Raw genomic sequence first — 22,938 nt, forward strand, 5'->3', positions numbered from 1 at the left:
TTTGCATGCTGGGTAGATAGGTGCTCCATCTCTAAGCTACATCCCCCACCCACCTCCCTTTTTTAAATATTCATTATTTTTAGTTGGACACAATACCTTTATTTATATGTGGTACTGAGGATCAAACCTAGGGTCTCACACATGTTAGATGAGCGCTCTACCGCTGAACCCCAGCGTCCCCCTCATCCCTTTTTTTTGTGTGTGTGTTACAGATCTTGCTAAATGACCCAAGGTCGCTTCAAGCTTGTCATGTTCCTACCTCAAACTCCTAAGTGATTAGCAGTACAGGCATGTGCCACCATGCTGGCTTCCACATGTTCTTTCTAATATTAATAGGTATTTATGAATTCTACTCTATCCTGAGAACTACAAAGGAAAACAAACCTTTTTTTAAAATATATACCTTTATTTTATTATTTTTTAATGGTGTTGAGGATCGAACCCAGTGCCTCACACATGCTAGGCAAGCACTCAGTACCATTGAGCTAAAACCCAGCCCCTAAACAGAATCTTTTTATGTAGAAAAAGTTGTTTGAGGTACACAGTATACTTTTTATAGATAAAAGATACATGATTTTATCATTTTTGTTGGAAAGGAAGTAAGTAGTTCAGCATTATTCAAAGGAATCCTATATCTATTCACAAAAATTTCATTATGAGTTTACATAGTGGTTAGGATCTGGCTAAGAATCATGATTTTAAAATGCTTGCTTGAATTAACCAATCAACAGGTAGCTATTGAACTTATCATGTGTCAGCATAGAGTGTAGATTTTGTGAGGTGGAATGATTTTGATACAAGACACAAGGATTTCTGTTTTTTAGATTGGGGAAAAGGGTAAAGTAGGACCATTCAATATTTACTTATATGTATGTGTAGCTATCTTGAGATTATATTTGAGAGAGAATGAAGTGAACAAAACTATATTTGTTGTATAGCAATTCTGATTCTGAAAATATATTTTATTTCCTAGTGCAATGTAATTATTTTTAAAAGGTGTTATTATTGTTAGTTTTTTTTTATATAGGTTAAATTACTGAAGATAGAAAAATGGAAATGAAAATTTTTTCCATTATCAATTTTATTTTATTTTTTTGTACTGGGGATTAAGTCCAGGATCACTCTACCATTGAGCTATATCCCCAACCCTTTTTTTTTTTTTTTTTTTGAGATAGGTTTTTGTTAAGTGGCTGAGGCTGGCCTTAATCTTGTGATCTTCTGCTTCATTCTCCGCAGTGTCTGGGATTACAGACATGTACCACCATGCCCAGTGTGCTTGCATTACTCTTAAAAAGTGTATCTTTAAAAGTATTGGGTTCTTTGTAGAAAAGAAAGGATAGGGAAGCCAGCCTCAGTCATTTAACAAGATCCTGTCTTAAAAATTTGAAAGGATTTAGGATGTAGCTTAGTGGTAAAGTGTCCCTGGTTTCCAACCCCAGTAATGCAAAAACACAATTTAAAAATGAAGGGATTATATGATCATTCACATTTGCTTTAGGATTTTGCTAGAAGAATGTGCTTGGATCATTTGTTTTGTTTGTTTCTTATTTTTAATTATTTTTTAATGGACACAATATTTTTATTTTATTTATTTATTTATTTTATGTGGTGTTGAGGATCGAACATAGTGTGCCTCACAAGTGTGAAGCAAGCACTCTACCTCTGAGCTACAACCCCAGCCCCTTTTTTTAATATTTATTTTTTAGTTGTAGTTGGACACAATACCTTTATTTTATTTATTTTTATGTGGTGCTGAGGAGCAAACCCAGGGCCTTGCATGTGCACAAGTGCTCTACCGCTGAGCCCTAGCTCCAGTTTTGTTTCTTTTGTGGTAATGAGATTGAACTCGGGGACACTGTACCACTGAGCTACATCATCGCCTTTTTTTTTTTTTCCCCTTTTTGGTACCAGGGATTGAACCTAGGGGCACTCAGCTACTGAGCCACACCGCTAGCCCTATTTTGTATTTTATTTAGAGACAGGGTCCCACTGAGTTGCTTAGCATCTTGCCTTTGCTGAGGCTGGCTTTATTTGAACTCACAGTCTTATTGTCTCAGCCGCCCCAACCGCTGGGATTAAGGTGTGGGCCACCATGCCCGGCCAGCTTTTTAATTTTTTATTTTGAGGATCGCTATTTCCAGTCCCTACCCCATACCAGGGATTGAATCCAGCGGGTGCTTAACCACTAAGCAACATCCTCAGCCCTTTTTTGTTTGTTTGTTTTTTATTTTGAAACGATCTCTCCAAGTTACGTAAGGCCTCACTAAGTAGCTGAGGCTGGGTATGAACCCTTGATTCTCCTGCCTCAGCCTCTTGAGCTGCTGGAATTACAGGCATGCATCACCATGCCCAGCTCTGTTTTGAGGATCTCACTAAGTTTCTGCTTCAATCTTCTACTGTATCTGGCTTTAAATTTTTTAATACAAGTTTGCAAATACCAATGAAATAACTTTTCTTTTGTATGTGGCATTGAACCTAGGTGCTTAGCCACTGAGCTATGTCCCTTGCCCTTTATTCATTGAGATAGGGTCTTGCTAAGCTGCTAAAGGGTCTCCCTAAGTTGCTGAGGCAGGCAGCTTTTGAACTTGAGATCCTCCTACTTTAGCCTCCTGAGCCTGTGGGATTATAGGCGTGCACCCCCATACCTCGCTGAAATAACTTATTAAATAACCTGCTTTGGGGAAAGGTGGTAAATGATCATTTTTTCAAGTAGTTTATACCATTAAATTTGAAAATGGACTTGGGATGTAATTCAGTAGGAGAGCACTTGCCTAGCATACATAAGGCCCTGGGGCCCTGGGTTCAGTTCCTATCAGCAACAACAGCAATTAAGAAATTAAATCCTTTTTGATGGTCTATAAGTAAATTGTGTATTCTTATTTTTTGGAAGTGTAGAAATTGAACCCAGGGCCTCATGCATGCTAGGCAAGCACTCTACCACTGAACCACACCCCAGCTCACAAATTTCATATTCTTTATTAACAACAACAGAAAATATTACAAATCTTTACTTTGTATCTAAAATTAAATCTCATTATCATAAATTCATATGTATTATCCAGATTCTAAAATTTGGCCAGGAAATTAAGACTTTTTTTTTTTTTTTGGTATCTGGAATTGAACTTGGGCACTCGACCACTGAGCCACATCTCTAGCCCTGTTTTCTGTTTTACTTAGAGATAGAGTCTCACTGAGTTGCTTAGTCCCTTGCTGTAGGACTTAGCATTTCCTAGCACTAAATCTTCAAGTAATGACCTTTTTTGGGGGGGGCGAGGTGGGGGGGTTACCAGAGATTGAACCCAGGACATTTAATCATTGATCCACATCCCCAACCCTCAATTTTTTTTTATTTTTTTTTTGGTATGGGGTTTGAACTCAGGGCCACTCGACCACTGAGCCACATCCCCATCCCCAATCCTGTTTTGTATTTTATTTAGAGACAGGGTCTCACTGAGTTGCTTAGGGCCTTGCTTTTGCTGAGGCTAGTTTTGAACTTGTGATACTCCTGTCTCAGCCTCCTGAGCTGCTGGGATTATAGGTGTGCACCACTGCACCTGGCCCCAATCCTTTTTGGAGACAAGAGTTTTGCCAAGTTGCTTAGGGTCTGAATTGCTGAGGCTAGCTTTGAACTTGAGATCCTTCTGCTTCAGCCTCCCAAAATACTGGGATTACAGATTGAGCCCAGCTGGAGTAATGACTTTTTTTTTTTTTTTTTTGGTGGTACTAGGTATTAAACCCAGGGCATTTATTGATTGATTGATTGATTGATTGATACTAATGGCACATGTTCTACCCCTGAGCGTAACCTCAAACTTGTGATTCTTCTGCCTTCGTTTCCTGAACAGCTGGGTTTATAGTTGTGTACCACCACTCTTCTGGCTTTGAAGGATTGATTTTATTTTTATTTTTATTTATTTTATTTTATTTTTAATTTTTTTCCAGTACTGGGGATTGAGTGTTAGGGGCACTTTATATCAATAAGCTATAGGCCCAGCCCTTTTTCATTTTGAGGCCGAGTCTCACTGCTTTTCCCAGACTGACTTAAACTTGCTATCAGCCTTCTATATAGATGGGATTACAGGCAGTAGTCACTGTGACTGACTTCAATTAGAAGACATTTATTAGAACCCTTCTATATCATGTCTTCATCACTTTATAAAGCTACTTTTTACTTAGTGTCCTACACTAAAGGCTGTAATGTTGTTAAATATTGTAGTTTGAAAGTTTAGGGGCCTGCGGCCACCTGCGCCCCGCCCCGCGGGCCGCGCCCGAGCAGGGGATCCGCTGAGCCGCGCGTGTGGGCTCCGGGGCTCGTCCGGCTGGCCAGGCGCCCGCGTTTCTGCGGCGAGTTCCCGGCCGGGGCGGACCGCAGCTCTGGGGATGCGGCAGCGTTGAGAGCTCGCCTCCAGCGGACACCGGAGCCGGTCGCGGAGAGTCCTCCTGGGGTGGGAAGTTGGGTCCGCTCCGCACTCCGGCATCATGGCCAGCCCTGCGGGGTCGCAGAACAAGGAAATAGACTGTCTGAGTCCAGAAGCTCAAAGACTGGCGGAGGCCAGGCTTGCAGCAAAGCGTGCGGCCCGCGCTGAGGCTCGAGAGATCCGGATGAAGGAGCTGGAGCGGCAGCAGAAGGAGGTTGAAGAGAGACCAGAGAAAGATTTTGCTGAGAAGGGGTCTCGCAACATGCCGGGCTTGTCTGCAGCCACGCTGGCCTCCCTGGGTGGAACATCTTCCCGGAGGGGAAGCGGAGACACCTCCATCTCCATTGACACCGAGGCATCCATCAGGGAGATCAAGGACTCACTAGCAGAAGTGGAAGAGAAATACAAGAAGGCTATGGTTTCCAATGCCCAGCTAGACAACGAGAAGACCAACTTCATGTATCAGGTTGACAACCTGAAGGACACGCTGCTGGAGCTCGAGGAGCAGCTGGCTGAGTCTCAGCGGCAGTACGAAGAGAAAAGCAGAGTTTGAGCGGGAAAAGCATGCCCACAGCGTGCTGCAGTTCCAGTTTGCTGAGGTCAAGGAGGCGCTGAGGCAGAGGGAAGAAATGCTGGAGAAACATGGAATAATCCTAAATTCAGAAATAGCCAACAATGGAGAGACTTCAGATACACTAAACAATGTTGGGTACCAAGGCTCCACCAAGATCACTAAAGAGGAGTTAAATGCCCTCAAGTCGGCCGGGGATGGGACACTGGGAAGAGCCACAGAAGTGAAGGTGAAAAATGAAATTGTGGAGAATATGGGGAAAAGAGCAATCTTGCAGAATACTGAGCAAGGACAGCACAAAGAGGACACAGTAAAGGATTATGTATCACATCCTGGTGAAAATGTGGAGGAGCAGAAAACCTCTGGAGACAGTGCCCCGTCCCCAGGACCCAGAGCAAATGCTAACTGTGAGGAGCAGGTTCACAACCAAGTTCTAGAGAATACTGCTTTCCTTGAAAGTCCAGGGCAGGTTGAGTCAAGAGGGGTCATAGACGTGCCAGATGGTGAAACTGGGGCTTCCCTGGAGCAACCTGGTTATTGGAGGGATTTAGACAAGGAAGCCCCAGTACCCACGAGTGGGCAGGACAGTTGCACTGCCTTGGATGTCAAAAGCCAAAGTGAGCCATCTGTAGGAAGGCAGGAAAAAGAAAAGCAGGAGGATTGGAAAAGCGACTTGGAAGAGGTTAGCCCACAAACATGCCAGGAATCTGCTCCTGTGCCAATACCCGAAGTTGAAAGAATGAGCAGGACAGATGCTGGAGGGCCAAGTGGGGGTCCCCTGGGGAGTATAGTAGAGGCAGGGGGAGTGCCAGCTGGGGAGCAAGTGGGCACAGCGCCTGCAAGTCCTCTGAAGCATGGTGATGACCCAGTGTCTCAAGGTGGACAGTGTGTGTTTAGCACCAGTGCAGGGCAGAGCTTAGAGAAGGAGCTCACCAACCAGGAGGCAACTGAGCTGAGAGAGGCCCCAGTTCATAGCACAGAAGCCCGTGGGAAGAACAGTGCAGAAAAGGGTGGAGCTACGGAGGTGAGGGATGAGGAGCCAGGCCACGCAGAACCCCAGCCCGTCCCTGGTGCTCCAGCAGCCAAGGGCAGCCATCAGGAAGCAACAGGCTCAGGTAGGGCCGATGCTGAAGGTGAGCTGCTTGATGCAAAGGAACCAGAGGAGGAGAAGAGTGACCAGCAGGCGGAGGCATCAGAGTCACCCCAGAAGAAGAATAAGAACAAGAAGAAGAAAAACAAGAAGAAAAGATCACCAGCAGCTGCAGAATCCCTTGAGGGTGTTAAGAAAGAACTGAGCTATCAGAACGCAGAGGTAGGCGAGATTAAGGAAGAAGAGCAGGTGCAGTTTTCTGACAAGAAACGAGTAGTGGAATCACAAAATGAGGTGACCCAAAATCCAGAGCAGAAAATTGTGGCAGGAAGCAGGGAGCCTGTGGATTGTCCAGGGAATCGTGAAACGGAGTTGAATGGAAAGCTTCAGCAAGAGGACGGTGATGTGAAGACCAGGGCAGAGGGAATGTCTCACGGAGGCACGCTGAATCCCGAAGGTGGGACAGTTGAGTCGTCAGGTGCTAGTGCTAGTGATAAAGCATTAGATGAAGATGGTGATGACAAAGCAGCCAGCAGCGCCCAGAGCAGTCCTCGAGAACCAGAGAAGGAAGAAGGGGACAGCAGCTCCCTGCTGGAAAACAGCCCCTCAGTGGACACTGATGATGCCTCTCGGGCAGAAAGTGCCAAGAGGCAGGATCCGTCCCAACACCCAGGTCAGGTGGCTGACAAAGCCCAGGACAGCCTGGGTCAAGAAAGCAGTGAGTTGTCAGCAGCAGCAGGGGAGACGGGGGACTCCAGTTCAGAGGGTGGAAGAGAAGCAGGAGAGGGAAGCGAGAGGGGCAAGAGCAAAGAAGACTGCACCATGTCCTAGGGCAGGCAGGCCGCAGATGGGCAGACGGCGGGCGCCAGACAAGGTTGCAGAGAAGGCCCGACCCACTCCGCACAGCAAGTCCAGGCGTCAGAGACGCTTTCCTCGATCTCACTGGCAACAGTGCAGAATGTCCTACTTGATCTAGATGTACTGTATGACAGTGACTCACTTACTACATTAGCTACATTGTTACCTACAGGTTCGTGTTTAATCATTGAGGTTGTCACCCATATTAGGAAGAAAGACATTTGTTTTCAGAGTAAGTTCTGACGGAGAGCTTTCCAGTAGCAGCAAACAGTAAGGTATACCTGTACTCTTTTTATATTCTAGCCTGAAGTAAAACTACTTCGCTAGACCCCAGGCCATTATGCATGTAGATGTTGACCAAATATGTCAACATCCAATGAAATGACCAAATAGCACTCTTAGATTTCTGCATCATGAATATTGTGCATATTTAAACTAATATGTGTACTTCCATATTTGATTTTAACATGTACATTATAACCTGCATAGTATTTTATTTAACTGAAATAAATGTCCAAATGGCATGTAGGTCACTGAGTGATTAAGATATGCACCTTAGGCCAATAATTGATCATTTTAGGGATAACAAGTAAATATCTGAAAGCACTAGGGAGGTCTTTTTCTTCTTTACCTCATGTATTTAATTTCATGCCAATACCCTTGGATCTCATTGTCCAGATGACCAAGTTTATTTTGTAGATTTTGACTTCACTTCATGCTTATGAAGCATCAGATTCATTGTATATGAAGATTATTTTTTAAATATCTTTATCAAGAAATATGTTGAAATTGCATTTCCTACTGTGGTATTTAGACAAGGGCAGTCTTTTAAAATTTTTTAACTTAAAATTACTTCTCTTTTTGTTTGAATGTCTTAGTCATTATTCAAAAGAGCAACACAAAACATTACTTGTTCTAGTGCAAACTACTCATTAGATTAAACTAGGATATTTTAAAAAGTTGAATCACTTTTGGTATTTTGTTATAAATATTTTTATTTGTTATTCTCAGTATATTTTTACTGGAATTTTTTGTTTTGATCTGCCTGGAAAATTATATTTTTTCTATATAAAAAAATTTTAAATAATCATAAATTAAGTAAAAAGTAATGGTAAAGTATAAAATCACAAGGGAATGTATATTATGAATGCTATTGACACTTTATAAGATTATTGGAATTTGTATTAACTGTTACAAGATATAATTGAGTACAGAAAGACCAAAACCTCAGTAAATTTGGAGGCGAACCTAAGTGTTACATAACTAAAATAAAAGCATTTTATAATTTAAAAAAAAAAAAAAAGAAAGTTTATTACCAAACTTCCAACATGTTTAGTACATTGGAATTTGTTGAAACAGGATTTCACCTTTATTCATATTGTGTGCCCTGAACTGGTAGTATATATCCTATCAAACACTCTTTCCTTCTTAAAATAAATATGTGAAAATGTAGTGTTTTAGAAGGAATGTACATTTTTCATAGTAGTGAACTTTATTATATGAACCCATGAAGTAAACTTTGTAGAAAATAAAGCCTAAATATAAAACATATGTTAAACTTACTTCAGTAGCAATGGTTAGACAATTCATAGTTCAGATCCTTTGATGTTTATCTTTCTTCTGGTGAATCAGAACTAACAAAATTGATTCTCAAATCATGAGGAATTAAGATTTTAATTAAAAAGAATATCTGAGGCCTGGGGATATAGCTCAGCTGATAGAGTGCTTGCCTTATATGCACAATGCACAAGGCCCTGGGACCACAAAAAAGAATTTCTTATGCTGGGTATGGTGGCACATGCCTGTAATTTCAGCATTTTGGGGGACTGAGGCAGGAAGATCACAAGTTCAGAGCTAGCCTTAACAATTTAGAAAGACCCCCTGTCTCAAAATAATGTATAAAAAGGGGGTAGAGATGTACCTAAGTGGTTAAATGTGCCTGGGTTCAATCCTTTGTACCCCCCCCAAAAAAGAATGATTATTAAAATAAAGAATGAAAAATAATACCTAATAATAATTGAGAAATTATGAATTTTCCTTCCCTGAATATATTAGCTATAGAAGAAGAAATTTTAAATCTCTTTACTTATTTTTTTTGGTACCAAGGATAGAACCCAGGGGCACTTAATCACTGATCCACATCCCAGCCCATTTTATTTTTGAGACAGGGTCTCACTAGCTTGCATTGCTGAGGCTGGCTTCAAATCTGTAATCCTCCTGCCTCATCCTGTTAAGTGGCTGGAATTATAGGCCTATGCTACCATGCCTGGCTAAATGAGAAGAAATTTTAAATATCTGTATTGCAATAGCAGGCACACTGGTGCATACCTGTAATCTTAGCAACTTTGGAGGTTGAGACAGGAGGATTGCAAGTTCAAGGACAGCCTGGGTAACTTAGACTCTCAGTAACTTAGTGAGACTCTGTCATAAAATAAAAAAGGATTGAGGATGAAGCTCAGTAGTAAAGTTCCCCTGGATTCAATCACCAATATAAAAAAATGAAAAATCTATATTGTATACCTTACTGAAGACTTTTCTGGTAATGGGCTTTTTTACCATGGTAGAAAAATGTGAGTGTAGATTGTGATGTGTGTTCATCTCTACTAGAAATTCATAATGTTTCAGATGATTATTCTGTACTCCATTAACTACCTACTTCTAGTTGATGTGTGATACAAACTAATATACATTCTATTGCTCTGTTTACAAGGGATTAAAATGATAGAAATTAGTAAGAATTAATAGCTCTTGAAATTGTGTTCTTGTATTTTAAATAAATAATATTCTTTCATGGGAAAGAGAATTTCACACACAAAGAGCAGCAAGATGTTTTATAATAATTTTTTATGAGGGCCAGATGCAGTGGCACATGCCTATAATCCCAGTGATATAGGAGGCTGAGACAGAAGAATAACAAGTTAGAGGCCAACTGCAGCAACTTAGCAAAACCCTGTCTCAGCATAGAAAATTAAAGAAAAAAGACATTGCAGGGGATATGCCTGGTTTTTTTATGATTTCAGAAAGTATTCATGATCAGAAAAATAGAGGATCTTGGAGGAGTTAAGATTATCAAATTCTTTTCAACTTTCTGATAATTTTAAGGAATAGAAAAGAATTGATAAGTAGCCTAGTTTATTTGTAGGCATGAATTAGTGTACTGCACTGTAGATGTCTGTGCTGAGGGTGTGCATGGCACAAAATTAATCTTATAAATAAATAAATTTAGATAGTTTACCCAGTGACTTGGGAGGCAGAGGCAGGAGGATTGTAAATTCAAAGCCAGCCTCAGTAAAAGCTGGCTAAATAAATACAAAATAGGGGGGTTGGGGTTGTGGCTCAGCGGTAGAGTGCTTGCCTAGCTAATGGGAGGGATCGATTCTCAGCACCACATATAAATCAATAAAATAAAGGTATTGTGTCCGACTACGACTAAAAAATAAATATTAATTAAATAAATAAATAAATACAAAATAGGGCTGGGGATGTGGGTCAGAAGTTGAGTGCCCCTGGGCTGGGGATGTGGCTCATGTGGTAGCGCGCTCGCCTGGCATGCGTGCGGCCCGGGTTCGATCCTCAGCACCACATACAAACAAAGATGTTGTGTCTGCTGAAAACTAAAAAATAGATATTAAAAAAAAAAAAAAGAAGTTGAGTGCCCCTGATTTCATCCCCAGTGCCCCCCCACCACCAAAAAATAGATGGTTTAAAAAATTGGGTCCAAAACGGACTCTTCTATTTATTCCAGGAAAGAAATCTTTTTTTTTTTTTCCTTCCCATTTACTGTTATAATTTTGTGTGGCTATCATGTTAATCACCAGTTGCTTAAATGATTCTGAAATAATTGCTTGGATTCTTTTTCTCATTTTTAGAATTATTTGTTTATTTTATCTGGTCGGAGATGGTTGCTGCATTCTTTTTCCAAATAGAATAATTCAGTATATTTTCCACTAGTTTTGATTTCCAACGAAGTTATATTTCTTTGTTGTTGTTGTTACCATTATTTTAGTTGTAGATTGACACAATACCTTTATTTTATTTATTGTTATGTGGTACTGAGGATTGAACCCAGTGCCTCATGCATGCTAGGCAAGCACTCTACTGCTGAGTTACAACCCCAGCCCCCTAACTTAGTTATATTTCTTATAAAACACTGTAACTTTTTTCCAAGTTCCTTCTATATTTTTAATAATAAAGTAGTTTTTAAGTTATTGAGTTTTCATTCATTTTTTTTTTATTCTTTGTTGATTAAAGTATAGAGTAGGTTTGGTAAATTCTATGAGTTGCAGTGATACATTGTGAATTCAGAGATTAATTCTTGCATTTTATTACATCTTCATAAAAATCTAAAGATATTGAGGAAAGAATTTATAAAGAAAGTGTAAATAATATCAAATTTTTTATTGTTTCTTTAGTATGCTGTAGATGTCTCTTTTTGCAAAATTCCAATTTGCTTAGCTGTGATAAACTAATTCCTTGTGTTACATTACAGATTTTTTTCCTTAAAAGTAAAATCGTTGAAATATTTTAATAGCTAGGCATTATTACCTTCTTTGTGAAGTTTTATTTACATATATCTTAAGTAATTGGCAATCTTTTTCTTCCCCTCTATTATTTAGCCCAAAAGAAATTCTTCCTTCAAAACCTGTAAAGAAAGAGAAGGAACAGAGGACACGTCACTTACTCACCGACCTCCCTCTCCCTCCTGAGCTCCCTGGTGGGGATCCATCTCCCCCAGACTCTCCAGAGCCAAAGGCAATTACACCACCTCAGCAACCATACAAAAAGAGACCAAAGTGAGTTTTTGGGGGAGTCTGTCTTTAATAGTTGTCTTGCTTACTTTTGTACCTAAGTCTTAAGTGTTTTTCCACAACACATATCAGTAAGGTCATAGAAGTTTGCTCTCAGCAAGTCCAGGGGCTTATGCCTGTAATCCCAGGAACTTGGGATTCTGAGGCAGGAGAATTGCAAGTTTGATGCCAATTTCAGCAACTTAGCAAGGCCCTCAGCAATTTTAGGAAGACCCTGTCTCAAAAGAAAAAATAAAATGGACTGGAGATTAGTTCTCTGGTAAAGCATCCAGTGTGTGCATGTTGGCACCCTGATGGTAAGGATTGAACACATGTGTTCCATCCCCAGTACCTGCCCCCCTCAAATAAATAAATAAAAGACAGTCATGTCTGGTCTTAATGTGTGTGTATGCGTGTGTATGTGTGTGTGTTTGTGTATTTTTTAAATTTTTTGGTCCTGGGGGTTGAACTTGGGGGCACTTAGCCACATCCCCAGCCCTATTTTGTATTTTATTTGTTGACAGGATCTCACTGAGTTGGTTAGTGCCTTGCTGTTGTTGAGGCTAGATTTTTTTTTTTAATTGTAGACAGACAAAATACCTTTATTTTATTTATTTTGTGTGGTGCTGAGGACTGAACCCAGTGCTTTACGAATATTAGGCCATCACTCTACCACTGAGCCATAACTCCAGCCCTCTGAGGGTGGCTTTGAACTCATGATCCTCCTACCTCAGCCTCCCAAGCTGCTGGGATTATAGGTATGTGCCACCAAGCCCAGCTTCTGAAGTATATTTTTACAGTCAAAACACTCTTTAGGAAAACCCTTTTATCTGGTCCCACAGATAACCTGGCTAGGTTTTTAGAAAAGTAATAAATTCCCAAATCCATATTGAGTGATCTCATTGTCTTTTTTTTTAAATTTTCCTTTTAGTTGTATTTGGGCACAATACCTTTATTTTATTTATTTATATTTATGTGATACTGGAGATTTGAACCAGGACCTCGCACATGCTAGGCAAGTGTTCTACCGCTGAGCTCCAACCCCAGCCCTTCATTGTGTCTTTTGAGTTCATGATACTAACAGTGTTAAAGAAGTAAAAAGCCCTTTTAATTCAGGGTGCCAACATGCACACATTAATGAAATATTATTTTTTTTCCCAAAAAGCATATAAATTGTCACAATGTAAAGATAGTGTAAACTGGGTCTATTTTTATTGATTTCATCTCTCTGTTAATAAAAATAGTTACCAAATATTTTTTATGAATTTTTAAATATTTATTTTTTTTTAGTTTTCGGCAGACACAACATCTTTGTTTGTATGTGGTGCTGAGTATCGAACCCGGGCCACCCGCATGCCAGGCGAGCGCGCTACCGCTTGAGCCACATCCCCAGCCCCCGTTACCAAATATTAAGCATGTGTTAACTGCCAAAGTTTTATATTTTATTTTCATAGTAAGCCTAGGATATAGGGATTCTTTCCCCATTTTATAACTGAAGCCAGTATTGAAGAGAGATCACAAAGTGAGCAACCAACTTATTATTTGATCCCCAGTCTTCCTGAAGCCAGAATCCTAACTCTTTTTCTCATTGTCAGAGATTTTTTTAAGCTATTTTATATCATTTGACTTCTGCCTTTTCAATAAAAAATTTTAGACAATACAGGAGTTAGACACACATTTAATTGTGTAAAATATCATGTTTTATTAAAGATTTTCTGTCAAAGATGGTAATGGCGATACAGGAGCCAGTGGAGTCATCATGAAAAAATAACATTTTTAACTATTTTTATTTTTAGAATTTGTTGTCCTCGTTATGGAGAAAGACGACAAACAGAAAGTGACTGGGGGAAACGATGTGTGGACAAGTTTGATATTATTGGGATTATTGGAGAGGGAACCTATGGCCAAGTATATAAAGCCAAGGACAAAGACACAGGTAAATATTGCCATAAAAGCTTTGATGTTGGGTTAACAGTTTAACAAATCTAATTGTTTTTTTTTTTTTTTTTTTTTTTGTGTGTGTGTGTGTGTGTGTGTGTGTGGTGCTGGGGACTGAACCCAGGGCCTTGTGTGTGTGAGGCAAGCATTCTACCAACTGAGCTATATCCCCAGCCCCAAATCTGATTGTCTTAAGAGGATTATCAAAAACAAATTTTGTCTTTTAATTTAATTTGATTGCCAAAAGTTATTAAATAGACTAACATTTTTCAAAAGAAAACTGCAGCCAGGCTCTGTGATGCATGCCTGTAATCCCAGCTACTCAAGAGTCTGAGGCAGAAGGATTGTCAATTTGAAGGCAGCCTGGGCAGTTTAATAAGACCCTGTCACAATTATGAAAAAGCAGGGAAAGTGGAGCTAGAGATGTAGATTAGTGGCAGAGCACTTGCCTACCATGTGGGAGTCCCTGGGTTTAATCCCCAGTACTAGAAGGTGGGGTGAGGTATTCATTTCAGGACTTTTTTTTTCCTTTTTTAATATTTATTTATCTTTAGTTTTAGGTGGATACATTAGTTTGATTTTATGTGGTGTCGAGGATCGAACCCAGTGCCTCATGCATGCTTGGCGAGCACTGTACCACTGAGCCACTACCCCAGCCCCTCATTTCAGGACCTTTCATATCAAAATCTGCAAATACTCAAGTCCCTTATGTAAAATGGCATGGTATTTGCTTTTATGCCTGTTCACATCCTTCTGTATACTTTAAATCATCCATAGAGTACTTACAGTACCTAATTCAAGGCAAAGTTATGTAAATCAAGAGTAACATCTATACATAATCAGTACAGGCACAATATTTCCCTTCAATAGGTTTAATCCACAGTTGGTTGAATCTATATATGTAGAACCTATGGACATAGAAAGAGAGCTGTACAATAATTATTCTTTGTGTGTGTGTGTGTGTGTGTGGTTTGGGTATGTTTTTTTTGTTTTTTTTTTATTGGTTGTTCAAAACATTACAAAGCTCATGACATATCATCTTTCATACATTTGACTCAAGTGGGTTATGAACTCCCATTTTTACCCCAAATACAAATTGCAGAATCACATCGGTTACACATTCACATTTTTACAAAATGGCATATTAGTGACTGTTGTATTCTGCTACCTTTCCTATCCCCTACTATCCCCCCTCCCCTCCCCTCCCATCTTCCCTCTCTACCTCATCTGCTGTTGTTCAATTCTCTCCCTTGTTCCCCCCCCTTCCCCCCCCTTTTTTTTTTGGTACTAGAGATTGAACTCGGGCACTGAGTGACATCCCAAGCCCTATTTTGTATTTTATTTAGAGATAGGGTCTCACTGAGTTGCTTCATTCATTCCTCACCATTGCTTAGGCTGGCTTTGAAATCGCAGTCTTTTTGCCTCAGCCTCCCAAGCCGTTGGGATAATAGGCCTGTGCCACCAGACCTAGCACACAATAATTATTCTTTTAAAACATTTCTCTTAGTCGGGCACTGTATTGTACACCTGTAATCCCAGTGGCTCAGGAGGCTAAGACAGGAGTATCATGAATTCAAAGCCAGCCTCAGCAATGTCGAGGCACTTGCCAACTCAGTGAGACCCTGTCTCTAAATAAAATACACAATAGGGCTGGGGATGTCTCTCAGTGGACAAGTGCTCCTGAGTTTAATCTCGATGTTGAGTAGGAGGATCTGAAGTTTTAGGCCAACCTCAGCTATAGTCCTAAGCAACTTAGCAAGACCCTGTCTCAAAAAATAAAAGAGAGATGGGAATGTGGCTCATTGGTAGACTGCCCCAAGTTAAATCCCCAGTACTTAAAAAAAAAAAAAAAGTCCTCTTTTTATGGTTCATTCTAACATTCTGTAGCTTCCTGGAAATAAATTTATTTATTTATTTATTTATTTAGGACTGGTAATTAAACTTAAGAGAAGTTTACCACTGAACTATATCCAGAATCCTTTTTTTAATTTAATTTTAATTTTTTGGTAACAGGTATTGAATTTAGGGGCACTCAACTATTGAGCTGCATCCCCAGCCCTGTTTTGTTATTTATTTAGAGACAGAGTTTCACTGAATTGCTTAGTGCCTCACCATTGCTGAGGCTGGCTTTGAACTCGCAATCCTCTTGTATCAGCCTCTGAGCTGCTGGGATTATAGGTATATGCCACTGCGCCCAGCTATATATATATATATATATATATTGTTGTTGTTGATAGACTTTTTTTTTTTAAATTTTATTAGTCGTTGATGGACCTTTATTTCATTTATTTATATGGTTCTGAGAATTGAACCCAGTGCCTCACACATGCTAGGCAAGTACTCTGCCACTGAGCCACAACCCCAGTCTATCCTTTTAATTTTTTACTGTGAGATTGGGTCTTGTTGAATTGCTGAGGCTGGCCTCAACTTGCGATCTTCCTACCTCAGCCTCCGAAATCGCTGGGATTACAGGTATATACCACCATGCCTGGTTGCTCCCTGGAAATTTTAAAAGGAAGAAAATAAAAGTTGTAGGGTTGTAGGGGAGAAGTTCTTGAAATTTAAAATGAAATATTTAATTATTGGTATGTTTTAATAATTCAAACTTTTAGGCCTAACTGAATTTGAAAATAACAAATCCAAATTAAAAAAAAATACATTTGACAAGAAAGGAACATAGTTCCCATAGACGATTGAGGCAGGAAGTTTGAGGCCAACAGTCGCAACTTAGTGAGCCCCTTAGGAGTTTAGTGAGACCCTGTCTCAAAATAAAAATATAAACTAAGAACAGTGGTGCACACCTGTAATTCCAGTGCCTTGGGAGGCTGAGGCAGGAGAATCAAGAGTTCATAGCCAGCCTTAGCAAAAGTGAGATGCTAAGTAACTCAGTGAGACCCTGTTTCTAAATCAAATATAAAAAAATAGGACTGGGGATGTGGCTCAGTGGTCATGTGCATGTGAGTTTAACCCTTAGTACCAAAAAAAGGAAAAGAAAAATAGAAAGGACTGGGATGTAGCTCAGTGGCAAAGTGCTTCTGGATTCAATTCCTTATCAAAAAAAGTAAAGAAAAGAATATAAAGAACATAGTGGGGGCTGGGGATATACCTCAGTTGGTAGTGTGCTTGCCTTGCATGCAGAAGACCCTGGATTCAATCCCCAGCATGCATAAATGAATGAATCAATGAATGAATGAATCAATGAATGAATGAATAAAAATAGATAAATAGGGGATGGGATGTAGTTCAGTGTTAGGGTGCATTCTTAGGGTAAATTGAGTCCCTAATACCGAAAAAGAAAAGAAAGAATGGGAAATGTAAGTTTTTGTTTTTGGTGCTGGAGCTTTAATTCAGGGGAGCTCTACCACTGAGCTACATTCCCACTCTTTAGGGTCTTTCTAGATTGCTGAGGGCCTCACTAATTTGCTGAGTTTGGCCTTGAACTTGAAGTACTTTTGCCTTGGCCTCCCAATCACTGGTATTGTAGGCAAGTGTCACTGCCTCTGGCAGGATTTTTATTTTTATTTTTTTTTAAGGAAATAAAAATAGGTATTAAGTGTCTTTTAGAACAAGGGCATATAATACTGGTTCATGATTGTGGATAAAAAATGTTAAATTTGGACTGGAGTTGTGGCTAAGCGGTAGAGTGCTCACCTAGCACATGTGAAGCACTGGGTTCAATCCTCAGCACCACATAAAAATAAAATAAAGGTATTGTATCTACCTACAACTAAAAAATATATATTAAAAAATGTTGAATTTGTTTTGGCAGGAGAACTAGTAGCTCTGAAGAAGGTGCGATTAGACAATGAGAAAGAGGGATTCCCAATTACAGCCATTCGTGAGATCAAAATTCTTCGTCAGTTAATCCACCGAAGTGTTGTTAACATGAAGGAAATTGTTACAGATAAACAAGATGCACTGGATTTCAAGAAGGACAAAGGTACTGGCAATGAATCATGTGTCTACAGGATTTTTAAAAATTTTCCTCTCTTAGCTTGTTTTCCTATGTGAATTTTTAAACAGGTTGTGCTGAAGTCTAGCTTTTTCCCTTAATCTATTCCAGAATTAAGATGTTGGCAGATTGTGCCAAATGGTGTTGATTTTTTTATAGTGTCCATTTTGCATCAATGTACTCTGTATACTTCTTTTACTTTTTATTTTGTTTTTTAGTTGTAGTTGGACACAACACCTTTATTTCACTTGTTTAATTTTATGTGGTGCTGAGGATCGAACCTAGGGTCTCACACATGCGAGGCGAGCGCTGTACCACTGAGCCACAACCCCAGCCCACTCTGTATACTTTTTAAGCATCATTGTCAATATTAAAATGTGCATTTAGGTATGTAGGGTGTGCTATAACACCTTATAAAGCCAGCAGATAAACTTATCCAGATTTTTGTTTGTTTATGTGTAGCTCTGGGGCTCAATCCCAGGGCTTGATATAACATTTTGTGGGGGTTTTGTTTTTGTTTTTACAAAGTTTAAAACAGTAATTGACATTAAAACCCAGATTATTTAGGCTGGGTTACTCATACGCACACCTGTAATCCTAGCAATTTGCGGGGCTGGGCAATTTAGCAAATCCTTGACTCAATAAAAGGATTGGAGATGTAGTTCAGTGGTAGAATGCCCCTTTTACCCAATACTGCCAAAAAAACCCATCCAGAACCCAGATTTATCCATTACTCTCATGGTTACATCATCACTGTTTGTTATTGTCTATATGCATCCATATTTTTATAACAGTTTTGCATTGATACAGTTTAGAAATTCAAAGCAAGATTTTTGTTTTTGTTTTAGAGCATTATAGTTATACATAGTACATGTGTTCATTTTGACAAAATCATACATGCATGGAATTTGATTTCGGTCCCCTTCCTCACTGTCTTCTCTTCCCTCCTCCCTCTCCCATTCTCTTTTTTCTACTCAGTGCAGGTGTTTTCTAAAAATATTTTCATCAGATCACATAATGGTTTGATTATTGGAGTTGTAACTTTTGTCTCTGTTTGAGAAAATTGTTCATTGTTTTCATACTTATGTTTGAAGTAGTTTATACATTACATCATCCAACCTATTTTTGTACAACAAATCTGAAGAAGATTTAGAGATGGGCAATTGAAAATAGAGTCAAGTGAAGAAATGGCATCTGTGAATACATTCTGAATGTTAGAAGGTGATTGAAGTATATAAAACTAGAAAGGTAATAGATAAAAAGTTAAGCTTGACTATAAACAGAGCCTTAAGGATATTGGCACTAGGGGAGGAACCATCCTAGGCATAATTCTGTGTATATTTAAACTTTCGGAATATACAAATATTATGTAACTAGTTTCAGTAAGAATGCATAGAAAATGTTACTTGGTTGTTTCTGGAGAGGTGCTTACTTTCATTCATACCACTCTTTACTGTTTGTTTGTTTATTTATTTATTTATTTTTAATATTTATTTTTTAGTTGTAGTTGGACACAATACCTTTATTTTATTTATTTTTATGTGGTGCTGAGGATTGAACCCAGGCCTCACACATGCTAGGCAAGTGCTCTACCGTTGAGCCACAACCTCAGCCTGCACTCTCTACTGTTTAAATAAATCATTTACTATGAACTACCTAAATTCATTTTGAAAAAAATTATAAAAATGAATGAATGGATGTGATACATGGGAAAACTGATTATAAAAATATTGAAAATTTGGAACAGTAAGAAAACAAAATGGCAATCATTTTTTTTTTAATTTAAATTTTTTTTTTTTTTTTTTAAAAGAGAGAGATGAGAGAGAGAGAATTTTAATATTTACTTTTTAGTTTTCGGCGAACACAACATTTTTGTTTGTATGTGGTGCTGAGGATCGAACCCGGGCCGCACGCATGCCAGGCAAGCGCGATACTGCTTGAGCCACATCCCCAGCCCTGCAATCATTTTTTTCCCACTCCATCCTACCAGCACCATTCTTAGAAAAAACCACTGTATTATTAACATTTTGGTATATTTGTTTCTAGTACTTTATATTATACATATTATATTTATTTGAACATAACTGAGATCCAAGTGTATTTAATGTTATATAACCTAACAAAAGCAGTTTCCTGTATCATTAAATATGGCATAAAGATGCATGAAAACAAATTTACTAGTCCCTTTTGAGCCTTTAATTAGCAGTGTTTAAAAATATTGGGCTGGGGTTATGGCTCAGCAGTAGAGAGCTCATCTAGTACATGCGAGGTTCTGGGTTTGATCCTCAGCACCACATAAAAATATATAAACAAAATAAAGGTATTGTGTACAACTAAAAAATAAATATTAAAAAAATATTAAGCCTGCAATTCCAGTGGCTTGGGAAACTGAGGCAGGAGAATTGTGAGTTCAAAGCCAGCCTAAGCAATGGCGGGGCACTAAACAACTCGGTGAGACCCTGTCTCTAAATAAAATACAAAATAGGGCTGAGGATGTGGCTCCGTGGTCAAATGCCCCTGAGTTTAATCCCTGGTACCAATAAATGAATGAATATATATATATATATTCTCGAACATGCTAGGTGAGCTCTCTACTGCTGAGCCACAACCCCAGCCCAATATTTTTAAACACTTCTAATATATATATATATATATATATATATATATATATATATATATATATATATATGTGTGTGTGTGTGTGTGTGTGTGTATGTATTATGCTTCTAGTCCTGGCTATTCAGGTGATTGAGGCAGGAGGGTGACTAGTTCAAGGCCAGGTTCAGCAACTTAGCAAGGCCCTCATCACTGTCTCAAAATAAAAAATAAATGGATAGAGGTGTAGTTCATTTGTAAAGTTCCCCTAGCCTACCTCCTACGTTCAAAAAAAAAGTTTAAAATGTTTCATACTGTTTCACATATTTAAGGGGTCCTTAAAGCCTACCCCCAGACTGAGTTCCTGCCTTCAGCTGGCTGTGTAGATCAGTAGTAGAGTGCTTGGCTCTCTAGTAGCATTCATAAGGCCCTTGGTTTATTCCTGAAAAAACAAAAATAAAACAAAATCCATGCCTTTACATTCTTAGTAAAAAGAATTTTAGACTGGGTAGATCATTATCTATTTCTTATATTTCTTTTGTTATAATATTTGCCTCTATGATGTACCTGCCAAAAGGTAGTGTGGGTTTCAAGTTGTTTATAGTATTCCCTTTTGTTTTGTTATTGGTGCTGGGGATTGAACCTGGGGCCTTGTGCATGTGAGGCAAGCACTCTAATAACTGAACTATATCCTCAGCCCGTTAAGTATTTTCTCTTAATGTATGTCTCCTTTTAAAATCTATTTCTGGCTGGGCTCCGTGGTGCATGCCTATAATCCCAGCAGTTTAGGTAGCTGAAGCAGGAGGGTGATAACTTCAGAGCCAGCCTTAGCAACTCATATGAGGCCCTAAGCAACTTAATGAGACCCTGTTTCAAAAAATAAAATGGTTGGGCAGGGCGTGGTTGCACATGCCTGTAATCCCAGTGACTCTGGTGGCTGAGACAGGAGGATCCTAAGGCATCAAACAACTCATTGAGACCCTGTCTCTAAACAATATACAAAAAAATAGGGCTGGGGGGCTGGGGTTGTGGCTCAGTGGTAGAGCACTTGCCTAGTATATGTGAGGCCCTGGGTTTGATCTTCAGCACCACATATAAATAAATAAAGGTATTGTGTCCATCTACAACTAAAAAAATACATCTACAACCTAAAATAAATAAAAATAAAAAGGCTGGAAATGTGGCTCAGTGATTTAAGTGCCCTGGGATTCAGTTGCCAGTACCAAAAAAAATAAAATAATAATAATAATAATAAATTAATTTAAATAAATCTTCTGAATTTAGGAAGTTGAATTAGGTGATTGACTTTTTTTCTTTTCTTTTCTTTTTTTTTTTTTTTTTTTTTTTTTTTGGTATAGGGGATTGAACTCAGGGACACTCAGCCACTGAGCCACATCTCCAGCCCTATTTTGCATTTTATTTAGAGACAGGCTCTCACTGACTTGCTTAGCACTTCACCATTGCTGAGGCTGGCTTTGAACTCTCAATCCTCCTGCCTCAGCCTCCTGAGCCACTAGGATTCAGGTGTGCCCCACTGCAACTGACTTGATCGACCTATGTTTTGATTCTTACGTACTTTGACTTTCACTAATAATTTTTGCTAACTACACTAGGCTGCCTCTGTTGCTGCCTATTATCTAAGGAGGTAAAGACCTTTTCTTTTTTTTTTTTAATTTTTATTTTTGGTTGTTCAAAACATTACATAGTTCTTGATATCATATTTCACACTTTGATTTAAGTGGGTTATGAACTCCCATTTTTACCCCATATACTGATTGCAGAATCACATTAGTTACACATCCATTGATTTATAAGACCTTTTCAAAAGTAGTCTTAGACAATATATAATAAATGGGTAGGGTTAAATTATAAACAAAACTTTATTTACATTAGTCAACAGACAGAATTTGGCCCAAGGTCTATAATTTCCTAAGTGATCATATAAAGTCTTTTAATACAATCTTTTTTTTTTTTTAAATATTGTTTTAACTGTTAATGGACCTTTACTTATATGTGGTGTTGAGAATCGAACCCAGTGCCTTGCACATTCTAGGCAAGCACTCTATAATTGAGCCACAACACGAGACCTCTTAATATAATCTTATCATGACAGTTGTCCTCTAAAGATTTGAATAGACGAGTTGGGGATGTGGCTCAAGCGGTAGCGCGCTCGCCTGGCATGCGTGCAGCCCGGGTTCCATCCTCAGCACCACATACAAACAAAGATGTTGTGTCCGCCGAAAACTAGAAAATAAATATTACAAAATTCTCTCTAAAAAAAAAAAAGATTTAAATAAACAAAGAGAAGTGGAATCAGAAAATCAAATTCAAATAGTACTTACAGTACTTCTGTTAATTTATTATTGGAAAGAACATTATTTAAGTTTTTAATTTCTTCATCTATAAAAATAAGGGAGGGGTTATTTTAGAGTGCCTCATGATCAACTCCAAAATTTTTATTATTATTATTTTTTTCCTATGTAGGTGCCTTTTACCTTGTATTTGAGTATATGGACCATGACTTAATGGGATTGCTAGAATCTGGTTTGGTGCACTTTTCTGAGGACCATATCAAGTCATTCATGAAACAACTAATGGAAGGATTGGATTACTGTCACAAAAAGAATTTCCTGCATCGGGATATTAAGTGTTCTAACATTTTGCTGAACAACAGGTAACATAGTAACCAAATAAGGTCAAGCATTCTCTCCTTCTCAGCTAGCTAATTG

At 38.8% G+C, this 22,938-nt stretch overlaps 1 protein-coding gene and 1 pseudogene across 1 annotated transcript in view; both read left to right on the forward strand.

Annotated features, from left to right (window-relative positions):
* The window catches only part of LOC114084487 (cyclin-dependent kinase 12), a 61,914-nt gene that overhangs the window by 6,401 nt on the left and 32,575 nt on the right, over positions 1-22,938 (forward strand). Inside the window, 4 exon segments of the mRNA XM_071603845.1 lie at positions 11,554-11,730; positions 13,521-13,660; positions 17,432-17,602; positions 22,694-22,883. Coding sequence (XP_071459946.1) covers positions 11,554-11,730; positions 13,521-13,660; positions 17,432-17,602; positions 22,694-22,883 — 678 coding nt within the window.
* LOC139701339 (leucine-rich repeat flightless-interacting protein 1 pseudogene) lies at positions 4,258-8,233 on the forward strand (annotated as a pseudogene).

Source organism: Marmota flaviventris, chromosome 17 (assembly GCF_047511675.1).
Source record: "Marmota flaviventris isolate mMarFla1 chromosome 17, mMarFla1.hap1, whole genome shotgun sequence".
NCBI lineage: Eukaryota > Metazoa > Chordata > Mammalia > Rodentia > Sciuridae > Marmota > Marmota flaviventris.